The sequence below is a fragment of the Paramisgurnus dabryanus genome, chromosome 13, assembly GCF_030506205.2.
Source record: "Paramisgurnus dabryanus chromosome 13, PD_genome_1.1, whole genome shotgun sequence".
Taxonomy (NCBI): domain Eukaryota; kingdom Metazoa; phylum Chordata; class Actinopteri; order Cypriniformes; family Cobitidae; genus Paramisgurnus; species Paramisgurnus dabryanus.
This window is the reverse complement of record NC_133349.1, coordinates 5032444-5045146: the sequence shown is the minus strand read 5'-3', so window position 1 is coordinate 5045146 and position 12703 is coordinate 5032444. Positions and strand designations below refer to the sequence as shown.

The following is a 12703-nucleotide window of genomic DNA, read 5'->3' as shown; positions in this document are numbered from 1 at the left end:
TCATCCATCTTTTTAATCCAGCTTTTTTAGCGATAATTCAATTTGTTGGTACAATTATATTATTATATATTATCACTATAATATTAAATTTAAATGCCTTTAGATCAATTTTGTTTAAATCATGATAAACTATATGGTCAATTGACACAAAACTTTCAACGTACATTTTAGTCCTACTTATATAATTAATATTGACCTAAAGTAAAACAATTTACAATTTACGTAAATGTATTAAAAAAATAATATGTGTTAATTTAATTTAATTTAATTTAATTTATTTTATTGTTTTATTTTTGACTGATAGCTGGGAATCATTGCTTGATGTCTTTACTGGTGTGTGGTTTGATCTTCTACCGCTAGATGTCAGCAAAAGACCAAGTTCAGTGTTTAACACACTGTGGTCAGTAAGCCCCTGCTGGTGGATGCCATAACTGCAACCACACTATTTGGGGGGCTAAAAGCATCTTAAATAAATTGTGTTTAAATACAAGTAGAAGATGTCATTTTATGTTTTTAAAAAGAAAAAAAACAGTAAAATATCTAAATGTCGAAATTCAGTTAGAATGGTCGTGTAGTTACAGCGTCAACCACAGGGTGCTGCCAAAGCTTATTTGTTGTTAAATTAACTAATCGATTTAACGTATTTTGCCCTCCAAAACAGTCCATATTTATCAATTTAATTCAGACTATAGAGGGTTATGAAACTAGGATTTCATTATCTAATTTAATGACCACAGAACCAACACTGTAAAAAGTTTATTGTCAAATTAACAGTAACTTACTGGCAACAATTATCCAGTAGTTCCTGTATTTCAAACAACAGTAAAATTACTGTAGAAAGAATGACAGTAGTTTAAAGGATACTGCAAAATGAAGTACAGTATTATACTGTTTTTTGTAAGATCCAACATACAGCATTTTACTGTTATACTGGAAATGTTACTGTTATTTATTTTACAGTATAAAATATATACTACTGTATTTTCCAATGTTACTGTTATTTATTTTACAGTGTAAAATATATACTACTGTATTTTTTCAATTTTACTGTTATTTATTTTACAGTGTAAAATATATACTACTGTATTTTTTTAGATTAAATTAAATACTGTTATTTTATTGGTTGATGTTAAATATAAAGACAACAACTATATCTTTAAAAGCAGAAAATTTATTGTGCAGTTTTAACTGTATATTTGTAACAATATTAACAAAAATAACAAAAAAATGATTAGATTTTAAACAAAAAGTAAAGAAAAAATAACAAAATCAGTCAGCAATCAATGTATCCAATTGTTGCCATAGTGTAGTTACCCTAAATGAGAAAACCACATCATACAATACAGTGAAAAGCATAATTACAATACAGTTTTTTGTAGGTAGTATGGGTGGTGGTGGCAGGATGAAGGTGTAGGTCAGTAGTAGGCAACGTCGGTCCTGGAGTGTCGAAATCCTGCAGATTTCATTTCCAACCCTGATAAAACCTCGCCTACCTGTAGTTTTCTGGTGACTCTTCAGATCTAGTTGTTCAGGTGTGTTTGTTTAGAGCTGGAGCAAAACTCTGCAGGACAACGGCACTCCAGGACCGACATTTCCTACACCTGGTGTAGGTGGTGGGGGCGTCATATACAGCAGGGGCGACAGCACTTGTGATAATCCTGTAACAAATGATAAAACAAATTAATAATAAGTCAAAAAATTAACTAATCATCTAAAATGCTTGTTTTTAGCAATAATGTACTTTGAGCTCACCAGTTATAATCTAGAACATGGCCAAGTCTCGAGATCCACCTTGAGAGAACAGAGAAAATATTACGGAGAATGTTACAATAACATTACTGAAAGCTTAAATAACCCAGTCGCAGTGCTGGTTGGTGACTTCTTTTTCAAGGGTGCACGATGCAAAGCTTGTCACAACATGTATTTAGCGCGTCATGTAAACTTATGTGTATCACGCATCATGTCAAAATGCGTGTCTGCTGCAGATGCTTCAAAGGGGTTTATTATAAACGATCTCGCTAAATCTCATGTGTAATCAGAGTTTAGTGTTAAGTTAGTGTCTTGCGAGTATTTTGTGAAAGTGAGTGTCATAAAATCATAAACCCTTCTGACGCTTTTACAGCAGGCACGTATTTTCACATAAGGCAAGATGCACATGGTTAACATGACACAACGAACTCATACTTTGACATGATGAGCAACACACATTACACTCTGAACACATATTTTGAATTTGCACCACTTAGGAGAGAAGTCACCAGCCACCACTGCGAAGTAGAATTACATTTTGAATAAATAATATTTAATAGACCACAGGTAGACTATTAAATATTTTTGCACGATTTTACACATTTCAGTGACTAAAACATGACACAAATATTACCCATAAATAGGGGTGTGCCGGTTTCAGAATTGGTGATGTCGGTTATGACATGAGTCAAATGTGACGGTTCGTAACATAACTGTCGGTGGGGTGTGTTTTGCTCGTTTAAATGCTCGTGGATTGACGGGAAAGTGTCATTTTACCATAAAATCATGAATGTTATGCCAAGTGTGTTTCAAACAGTAATAATGTTGAACAATTTAACAGAAAGCAATGAAATATTTAAAAAACACACTATTGCAAGAAGACTGCGCTGTCACTCTCTGCCCAGCATAAATTAATCCTCTATCTATCATCTATCTTAATAATCTTTAGAGAAACAAATTTGTGCCATGGGCTTTTTATGTCTGTAATTGTGTCTATATATATCTGTCAGTACAGAACAGCACAAAAACAATGTGGATTTAAAGCGTATTGAAGAGGTTTTGCTCATAAATGCAGGTAAAAGAAAGTAATGTGAACTTCAGATTGTTATTAAACTGCACACTATGCGCTGCAAACGCAACCGGTGTAAAAGCACAATGGCCACGCGCAGCAAACGCTCTCCACAGACGCGCTGCACAGTGCTCACCCGGCGTTTGAATAAACTAGACACTGATTAGCTACTTGCTCTACGTTTCTTTAAAATTAACAGCAAGCAGTGAATGTGCGTTCAGGAGAGTTAGTAGGTTAGCATGGGAGGATTTGAACTTGAAAAGCGGAGTGTACTGACGGAAGAGATGATTTGAAAGGTGAGACTTTGTTTAATATGTTTAATCTCAAAAGTAACCGAAAAGTAACCTGGTTTTTCCTGTATGTCAGCGCGTTGTCAGTGTTGCTCCGCTCTGTATTTTCACTGCGTGAGAACATGAGGGGGCGTGTAACACAGACTGTTAACAATTGTTTTTAATTAGTATTTTAAAATTCTTTGATAAAAAATGTTTTTAAAAATATTTTAATAACACGGTTTTGCCGGTTATAGAGTTCTAATGACGGTGTTCAACTATAACCGTCGGTCTCACGGTTATATAATGACCGTCACACCCCTACCCATTAATAATAACTGGTGTATGAAATAAATAAATGTGTTAACTATAATAATTATTATCAATAAACACAAAACTAATTCCGTATAGACCATTCCAAACTTAAGACGTTAAATGAACAAATTTACACAAAACTATATACGAACCAATTACCACTAAGTAAGGTTTGTTATGGCAAAACAATTTATAGAAATACGTTGTTTGTACAATTTTAGAAGTGTTATAAACTGTCTTTTGTAGTCACCAAAAATGTTTAACGTTTAGTGTGCAATGATGGGTTTGGACATGCTACACTGAAGGAGACAAAAAAGAGATACAGTACCTCTGTTACCTCCACTTTCAGGATATTGACACCATCCATTCTGATGCTGGCTCCTCACATCAAGGTGGTTTAAAGTGCGATGAAAAATTGTTGTTGGTGTTAGCTTTGCTGAATCCTGTGAAAATAACATGTACTGAGTAACTAAAAATACAAGTTAAAGAGATGAGTAATAAATTGCATCAAAATCTAACCTCTATTGTTAGCCAAACTCAAAACTTACATTTTCCAGACAAAAGGTAAACTTGCTGTATTCTCAAGATGAAGAAATAAAATGAGCAGTGCAGGGTTTTTCTCCATATCAGAAACACCTGTGTAAACATAAAAATAAAACACAAGTTATTGCCACACTGATTAAAATATACTGTACTAAGTATGGGAGCTGTAAGAGATTAATACACACTCATTAAATACACTCAGCAAGTAGTTGCTTACCTATAAATATTAAAATAATTATTGGATAAATTTCATCCTTGTTAATGTGCTCCCAACTGATGTGCTGTTCCAGTTCTGTGCATTTTTCAAGTGTATAGGCAGTTCCTGACCAAACGCTTGACCAGTCCAGTACAGTAAAGTAAAGTAATTGTTCAACATTTCAAATTGGGTATAAAAAAAATTATACCTTTTTGAGCCAGTATGTCCTGTCTTCAGATTTAGATGAAGGTCCTTCCCAAACCACATCTTGATGTCATAAAGAATCTTAAACACATAACATTTCAACAGAATGATTCAGGGCACTTGCACAGTTATACCTGAAAATGAATAGATTTTGTTCTAACTCAGATGATCACATGATATTGTCATAACAACATAATAATAAGTAAGATATTGTTTCTGTCTTAATAGATTGATTGCAGGCTTTGCCTGATGCTAAATGCATGGTAAAAAATTTTTATTAACAGATAATTGAACCACGTAAAAAAATAATAATAATTGAACCACGTGACTTCTCCCGATCACCCGGGACATAAGACCATCATGTAATGGCAGCGTATACAAAACAGGGATACAAAGGAAAACGTTGATCATTGGATTAATCCATATCAGGTCCTAGAACACATTTTCAGATCTCATGTCAGCAGAACACTAATAGGCTACATTTTCACATAAATATTCGCAGATATTAATTAAATCCACAATACATCTTTGTGTATGGATAGTCCTATTATTAGCAGATGAACAAAAGTTATGTGACTGAAAAGAGTAAGGCTTTTATGAAACTACACAATAATAAGTTAGTACTCACCCACTGTTTAAAAAAGCACTGCTGGTCTCAATCCAAGTGAGCACACAAACACACCGCCACGCAAGCACAGGAAGGATCTCTTCAGTGCGATGTCCGCTGAAGTGATGATATCCCCGCGATAGACGAAAGGACCAGCATGCAGGCGTAAAACTACCGTAGAAAATTTGTCGTGGACTGTAGCCCAGATTTACATACACTAATAAAGAAGATAAAACATTGTTAAATCTATTATACGTCTTTTCAATACTTCTAGCTGCCATAATGTTCAGTCAAGTTCACGTTCAGTCATTAGGCTAATGTATTATTTTAAACCTATTCCACAGATATTCATTAAACAACGTATTCTGGCACAACATAATTCAAGTTTATAACGTTATTTATTTAACACATTAATTTCTTTCTCTTACTTACCTCAGCAAAGTCTCTGTCAACACAACACGATAAGCTCAGACTCGCCCTGACCGTTAATTTGAAAATGTCCTGCGCGGGGTTTTACACAGTGAACGTGCTTTATTTTGCACACAGGCAGACAATCATTGTGTAATTGCAGAAGTTGTTTGCTGTTATGACAGAAATTAAGTAAAATTTAGCCGAAAGAACCCTTTAGTGCCAATAAAGTCTCATACCAGATATTGCATATAGCACTTACCAGATAATGATGAAGTGAGTGAAGACAAACACGACGACACAATATCTCGTATAATAGCTCGCTGTCATTTTGTGGTCACAAAATTAATGTTAGCATATACGTATTAATATTCACCCAGCAGATATTAATAAAGAAATACGCGCTAGATGAGCAGAACAGATACGACGACACACACGCGTTCTCCCACTCCCCCTACTGACAGAACTGAGGAGCACATCACGTGACCGACTCGCGCCTGAACCCTCCGCATTTGTTTAATCAAATTCTAAAATTAGCGCTTTTTTAACTAATCGACTGTTATTTGAAGATTATACATATATATTATCGCCTAAACTAATCTTAAAAATACATTTTGTGACCCAGAGGCAACAATATTAAGAACTGATGGTATGTCTATTGAATTGGCTGGTGATTTCATTAAAGCCTCAGAAAAGGCACCTGATTTATGTTAAAGGAACACACCGAGCATCTGATGTGAAAACAGACATTAAACCAAATATCTCACAAAAAAATTTAAGCATTTAAGATATAAATAGACGTTTGTCATTGTGTTTTGCAGTTGGTTGGTAATACTGTATTCAGAGTAATATTTCCCATAATGCATTGGAAAACTACAGTAGCCTACTGTACAAAGCTTATGCAGTAAAAAACTGTTGAAAATACATTAAAATACTGTGGAAACAACAAATCTATAGTAACAAACTGTAAACAACTTATACAGTAAGAAACTGTCGAGAAAAACAGTAAAAAACTGTGAAAACAACGAAAATTATTTACAGTGAATTTAATTTCCCCCCAAAATATTTCTTCAGCTCAATTTAATCTCAAGGGGCGGTTTCCTGGACAAGGCTTATCCTGTTCCCAGACTTAAATGCATGTCTCAGTTGCCTTTATTTTAAAACACCCTGCACTCACAAATATTAAAATATATCAGTGCCATTGTTTTGTCTCAAGATGCACACCAGTAACGTAAGGTTTGTTTGTAAATTCTACTTAAATGTCCTAGATTTATCTAAACCCTGTCCAGGAAACTGCCCCTAAGAGTATTAACAAAAAGGCAGGTTTGTCTACAGAGATTTCTAAAAAAAAAAATTGTTCAAGAGTACAGACCCATTCATGAAAGTTGTACTTTACCGTGTGTGTCATATCATAAGGATAAAAGCCTGGCCTCATCTTGCATCAGGTTTGAGGGGTATTCATATAAATACTCAAATCTGAAAAAAATCACATAAATGTTTGCTTAATGGCATGTGCATTTTCAAATATGTAGGGGAGCATGTTCAGAAAAATGTTTAACTAAATTTTTATTTTTATTCAGACTTCAATTATAGAGACTTGAACAAGGTAAAATATTACAATGTAATTCTGCTAGGTGGAAAAAACTTATAGGTACTACTTTAAAATTTCCAATACATCTGCTTTTGACTTAAAACAACTACAAGGCCACTTTAAGTCATCTGAGCCAAACTTTAATTTTAGCAAATGCTTTATTCATTTGCTAACCATTTAAAAACCCAAATACATAAAACTCAATTAAATACTGTTCCAACACAAATGAAATGTCCTCCCCCTTGCCTCACCTTTCTAAAAATGTGTTTAATACTTTTCTTTACTCTCTTAAGTTTATACAGTAGCATGCAGAGAACACAGAAAACATTGAAATTGTGAAACACGGTTGCATTTAATTTGACATTTACTAATGTGTTTACATATTTTTGTCTTTTGTAAATATACAGTATGTCATATATAAAACATAAAAATAATTAAACCTACACCTTATTTAAATGATGTAATTTAGGCCTACCAAACAGTGACAGGATGTGACACTGCAAATCTTAATCCTAACATCAAAACATTTTCTGATGGGTCTCAGGAGGATACAGTCATTACTGTATGTTCTGCAGTGTCAGCCATCACATCATAGATTTATAAACACGACAAGGTCACACCTGACCTATTTCCAAACGTTCATATAAGACTCCAAGAAGATAAATGTACCAACCATTTGCAAACATGAACAGATGCTTGTGATTTAAGGACGACAATGAAAGATATATCATGCTGCCTGTATATGAAGATTGATTGAATTTGCTCGACGAATAACTGTCATATATTGAACACAATCATGCTGATACAAATGCATCTACAATTTTATCTTAAATAATCTAAAAACGCACGGACAATATTTAAGCACCGATCATTTACAGAGGTTTTCGTCTGGCTGAATGTTATAATAACGCACAATTCTGATATAAATAATAATATCTATTATATACAATATTATAATATGTTTCAAAACTCGTTAAACATCTAAATAAACCAAGAGCATGTGAAATACCTGCCAGTCCTTTGTGGAAAATATCTGCGCATGTTTCTCGTGATTCAGTTGTGCGTCTCCATGTTGCGCATTGCGCGCAATATTCCTCTTGACAAACAACCATTACGCAATAGTTTTTCAAAAGGACAGTTCTAGCTGCTTTCAAATTAGTAAGAAACACGAGGCATATACAATGTTGTCAAATATTAGACATTTATCTGACTGTTTCCAAGGGCTTCCCAAAACGCTTAGAGCGCGCAACTCTCTCTCTCTCTCTCTCTCTCTCTCTCTCTCTCTCTCTCTCTCTCTCTCTCTGTGTGTGTGTGTGTGTATTCCACACTTACTCAGGTCATTACAAACATCTTCGAGTCAAAACCCAGGGGGAATATTTTGAATTTCGGACACACGTCGGACACACAGGGGCTTTCTATCCTGCCAGGCGAGAGGAACCTGTTTTAAATCTTCTCTGTTCGGGTAAACGCTGTGATGCGCATATTTGACATTTATGATGTAGTCTGCATGAGAGCTTTAAAACGCTTTTCTAGGTGTGTCCTTTACGCAGCAGCAGATCACTGAGACGCGCCATGTGATGTTAAGCAACATTAAATACGCGCATCTAAAGTCACATTTTTTATATTTGAATGTGATGTCTTGGATGTTTAAATGAGGCCTAGGTTTTACTTTAATGCTATTTGGTGATTAATATGCATGCCTGTTTAAGATGGAGAAGGGAATGCTGATGGCACAGTTGGTTATTTTGTACAGTGATGATTTTGCACAGTTACACAATGAATATGCTGTTTGATGTGATTTAAATCCCTTCTAATTATTTATAGAATAAAACTTTAATGGTTAAAACCATTATGAAGAAACTGATCAAACTTTTTCTGTCTGTCAGACTTGTCTGTACTGTCTGTATTGTTTCGAAACGTTTCCTGACAGATGAAGCACAACACAATCATATAGTCACAAATCATTGACAAATGTCTAATTTTTGTATATTACAGAGTATGCACATTTATTTTTGCAGCCATTTTATTTTACATTAAAGATAGAGTGTGTAGAGATTTTGTGTTTGAATATTCCTGAATATGTGTTTGTTTTTAGATATGTCTGGTCCACTGGAGAGGGTGGTAGCCCAGAAGAAAGAGGCCATTGAAGCAATAATGGAGATGTTTGAGAAGGGATCTGAAGTTTTGGCTAGTGCTGTTGGAGAGCTGTGTCCTCTTTTTGAAGCTGCTGCCCCAGTTTTAAGGTTGGTTCTGGACAACGTGGAAAGCAAGGAGGTCATATATGTGAAAGATCAGTTTCTAGCTGTCAGGAGCAAACTGGATGTTCTCTCATCTCAACTGGAAGACATTAACTGTGAGATAAAGAAGGGACGCTTAGATTCTCAATACTTCTCCGTGGAGGAAAATATACTTAACCAGTTTAGAAAATATATGGAAATACTGGAGGCCAAACCAGAGTACAAAGAGGTCAGAAAACGTGTGTTCCTGCAGCACTTTCCCAAAACCGGAGGAGACAAAAATCTCTTCACGCTTTATGATGCCCTGATGGGAAACGGCACATTTGGGGAGCCAGTACTGGATGTTGTGGAGGAATATGAAGCTAGAAACAGAAGAGTGCTGGAAGACTTCTGTGTTAGGCTGAAGGAGCTTCTCTGCCTGGGAATAATCGCTTTACTGGGATATTACTTTCTTTCTCAGGGTGAAGAGGTGGAGCAGGAGAAGATTCAAGAATGGAGCATAAAGATCGAAGAAATTGAGATGAAGATGAAGGAGACCATCGAGAGATGTGTGAATTCATTTCCAGAGCAAGCTGAACTGGACATCAAGAGACTTGTGAAGGAGAGAGAAGATGCAAACCTCCAGGATTTGGCTAAAGAGCTTCTGGATTTCCTGGTGAAGAAGTACGACTGGGTCAGCTGGTCCATCAGAGTCATTACTAAAGAGAGTAAATTTAGCAACCTGAGAGCCGGACAAAACTTTCAGTGTGTGGCCGGACAGAAATATTTTGAAGTTTCTCAAGGAAGCGAAACCAACCTGGTGGTCTCCTACTGCAGCGACCCACAGCCTGTACCTGATGAAAACATTAAACAGATGATGGAAGGTCCTGCAAAGAAAGGAGATCCCAAAACTGCAGTGGAGCTTCTGGAGAAGCAGTTATCTGGGTTTTTGGTTCATGCTATCAGTCGTCACAAAGAGAGCTTTGCTGTGTCGAGTTTTCCTGAAGAATGTCACTACTGGGAAAAGCATAAGAATGTAAATCTGTGTGTGCATTCCGAATAAACTAAATTAATAATATTTATAATACCACAGGCTGTTGAATGCTGTATTCTGATTGGCTGAGAAATGTTCCACCGTGGTATAAGAGGAATAACTGAACCCGGTCCTTGGAATTAGAAAATAAATGCACACTGCCGCATTATAATTCAACAGCCCGTCTTCAATTATTCCTTACATATATATGTGGTGTTTCACCAATTTAAATATACTATAACCGGTGAACTGTATTTCTTCATTCATACTGTACCTTTAAGAACAGCAACTATTAATTTTTATTGTTAGCTTACTCTGTCTCTAAAATTATTGTATTGTAAGTCTTTATTGCACAGAAATGATATCAACATTATAGACTTCAAAGTCCCACCCTATTATGTGGTTAATTTGTATTATTGGACAGATTTTCTATATGCTATACATGTATAAATGTGTCTAAGTCTGAAATGCCTTTAAAAAGTATCATGCATAAAACATTGTTGTGAAGTTTGTGTAAACTCTTAAAAGCTAAGCAAAGCGATGCTTTTGGACCAAGTACACTGCATATAAAGGTGCCAATGACCTACATAGAGCCCCGTGTCCCGTCATCTTGCCTGAGAGGACCACACAAACTAAGCCAGTTTGGTAAAACTGAGCATTCACAAAATGTATTTACTTGCAATAATAATTGACCCTCACTTCTCAGATACTCAAAGCCGCATTAATTCAATTACAGCTTTTCTACTAAAGTCAGCATTTTCTACACAGTGGCTGCAGTAATAATGTGAGAAAGATTTTGCTGGGTTAATATAAATCTCAAGAGTCTCCAGATTTGCTGTGATCAGCTCTTCAGATCTAAGATCACAGAGGAGAGAATAAATCCATTATTATACATTCAAAGTGAATTCTGTATGCATGCGTATAAGTTAGCTTACAATCAATTAAAACAACATATGGTATAATAAAAATATTGCTGAATCTATATACAGTATCTCTGATATGAATTATCCCTGAAATTAAAACGTGGGTTATTTTTAACCAAAAAGGGACAAACTCAGCCTTTGGATTATATTTCACCCAACAATGGGTTCAAAAAACCCAGCAAACTCAGCGGGTTGGGCTTGTCCCTTTTTGACCTAACGCTGGGTTAAAAACCAGCATTTTTTAGAGTCTAAATTATTTTATTATTTGTATAATTCCTCATTTCTATAACCTCGAATGATCTTTTTATGCAAGTTTGGAGTATTACAAAAGCTATATATAATCATTTATAGTTTGAACTATACTGTAAAAATTAGCTGTAATTATGCAGCTGGTTGCCAGTAACTTACTGTAGAAGATAAAGACTGAAAATGTTTCATGTTCATTTAACTTTGAACAAACTGTTGCCAGTAAATAACATAAATGTAAAATCCATAGTAAGTTACTGGAAGCTAATACCCAGTAAAACTGTAATTTCTACAAAAATTTTTTACAGTGTATGTTTCAAGCGTGCCGCACAAGCGCTGAAAAGTGAAACCAAAACATTTCGATCGCCCCCCAGTGACTGGTCCCAGTACAGGTCATAAACCCCGCCTCCCCCATGTTATTCAATGGGACTTGAGACCAACTAAAAAAATTATTTACACTTCAATTATCTTTTTTTCCAAGCTGATTTCTGTCATTTAGTTTAGTTTTTATCACACTGATGTAAATTCAAATGTTTGTTTTTAAAATAAGTTTGTGTTTAGTTAGTTATCTAATGATATAAAAACAGTGGTGTCACATCATGATTGACAGCTGTGATATTGTGTGATATGCGCATTCTGCGAGAGCGAGGGCGGAGTCTTAATTTCGCCCCTTTACTTCCTGCTCACTACTGTGCAGGACTGGTCCCGAAATCGCTACTGCGCAGACTTAAGATCCAAGATATCAACGCCGTATTGGGACACTGACGGCTTCAATTTTCACCAATGGAAGAGCGAACAGGCGTCGTCCATCTTTTTTTACAGTCTATGGTATGTTTTATATAAAAAGCCAGTGTGTAGATCTTTAGCATCATCTAGTGGTAAGACTGTGAATTGCAACCAACAGCTCAGTCCACAGCTCATCCCTCCCTTTCGAAACACATAGTGAAGCTACGGTAGCCACCACAGGACAAACACGTCATCATCGACATCAGTTTGTCCATTTAGGGCTACTGTAGAAACATGGCGGCGCAAATGGGGACCCACAGTGTATGTAGATGAAAATGGCCAACATGATCTCAAGGAAAGTCGTGTTATTGTCACAAAAAATGCATTAATTTATTTGTGTACATGGCACGAAATTCAACTCTTTATTTCATGTCTTGAGCATAAATGTCTTTTTCGTGTCACTCGCACGAATTTCTATAAATATTTATTTGTGTCCGTGACACAACTTTCTTTTTTGTCACTATTTTTAAATCATTGTCCCTTGGGGTTGGGGGTAGAAAAAAAAGTGACTTTAACCCCAAACCCAAGTGACAATTGTAAGAAAATAG

The 12703-nt window shown here is 35.5% G+C and overlaps 1 protein-coding gene and 1 long non-coding RNA gene across 11 annotated transcripts in view; one reads left to right on the top strand and one right to left on the bottom strand.

The window, feature by feature from the left end:
• Positions 1 to 1443: 1443 nt before the first annotated feature.
• The window catches only part of LOC135789166 (uncharacterized), a 28196-nt gene continuing 16936 nt past the window's right edge, over positions 1444 to 12703 (bottom strand). For 3 of the 10 annotated variants that reach the window (XR_012334769.1, XR_012334767.1, XR_012334768.1), the window contains 7 exons: positions 5385 to 6836; positions 4974 to 5169; positions 4350 to 4426; positions 3951 to 4038; positions 3731 to 3845; positions 1753 to 1791; positions 1444 to 1658 (listed from right to left, as the gene is read on the bottom strand). This is a non-coding gene — a long non-coding RNA (uncharacterized lncRNA). Of the gene's footprint in view, positions 1659 to 1752; positions 1792 to 3730; positions 3846 to 3950; positions 4039 to 4349; positions 4427 to 4973; positions 5170 to 5384; positions 6837 to 7960; positions 8216 to 12703 lie in introns of those variants that run through there. The other 7 variants (XR_012334774.1, XR_012334775.1, XR_012334770.1 and 4 more) reach the window with 6 other exon arrangements.
• Positions 8258 to 10415, top strand: rpz6 (rapunzel 6). The gene is made up of 2 exons (XM_065298842.2): positions 8258 to 8413; positions 9047 to 10415. The coding sequence occupies exon 2, from the start codon at positions 9049 to 9051 to the stop codon at positions 10228 to 10230; it is 1182 nt and encodes a 393-aa protein (XP_065154914.1). The 5' UTR covers positions 8258 to 8413; positions 9047 to 9048; the 3' UTR covers positions 10231 to 10415.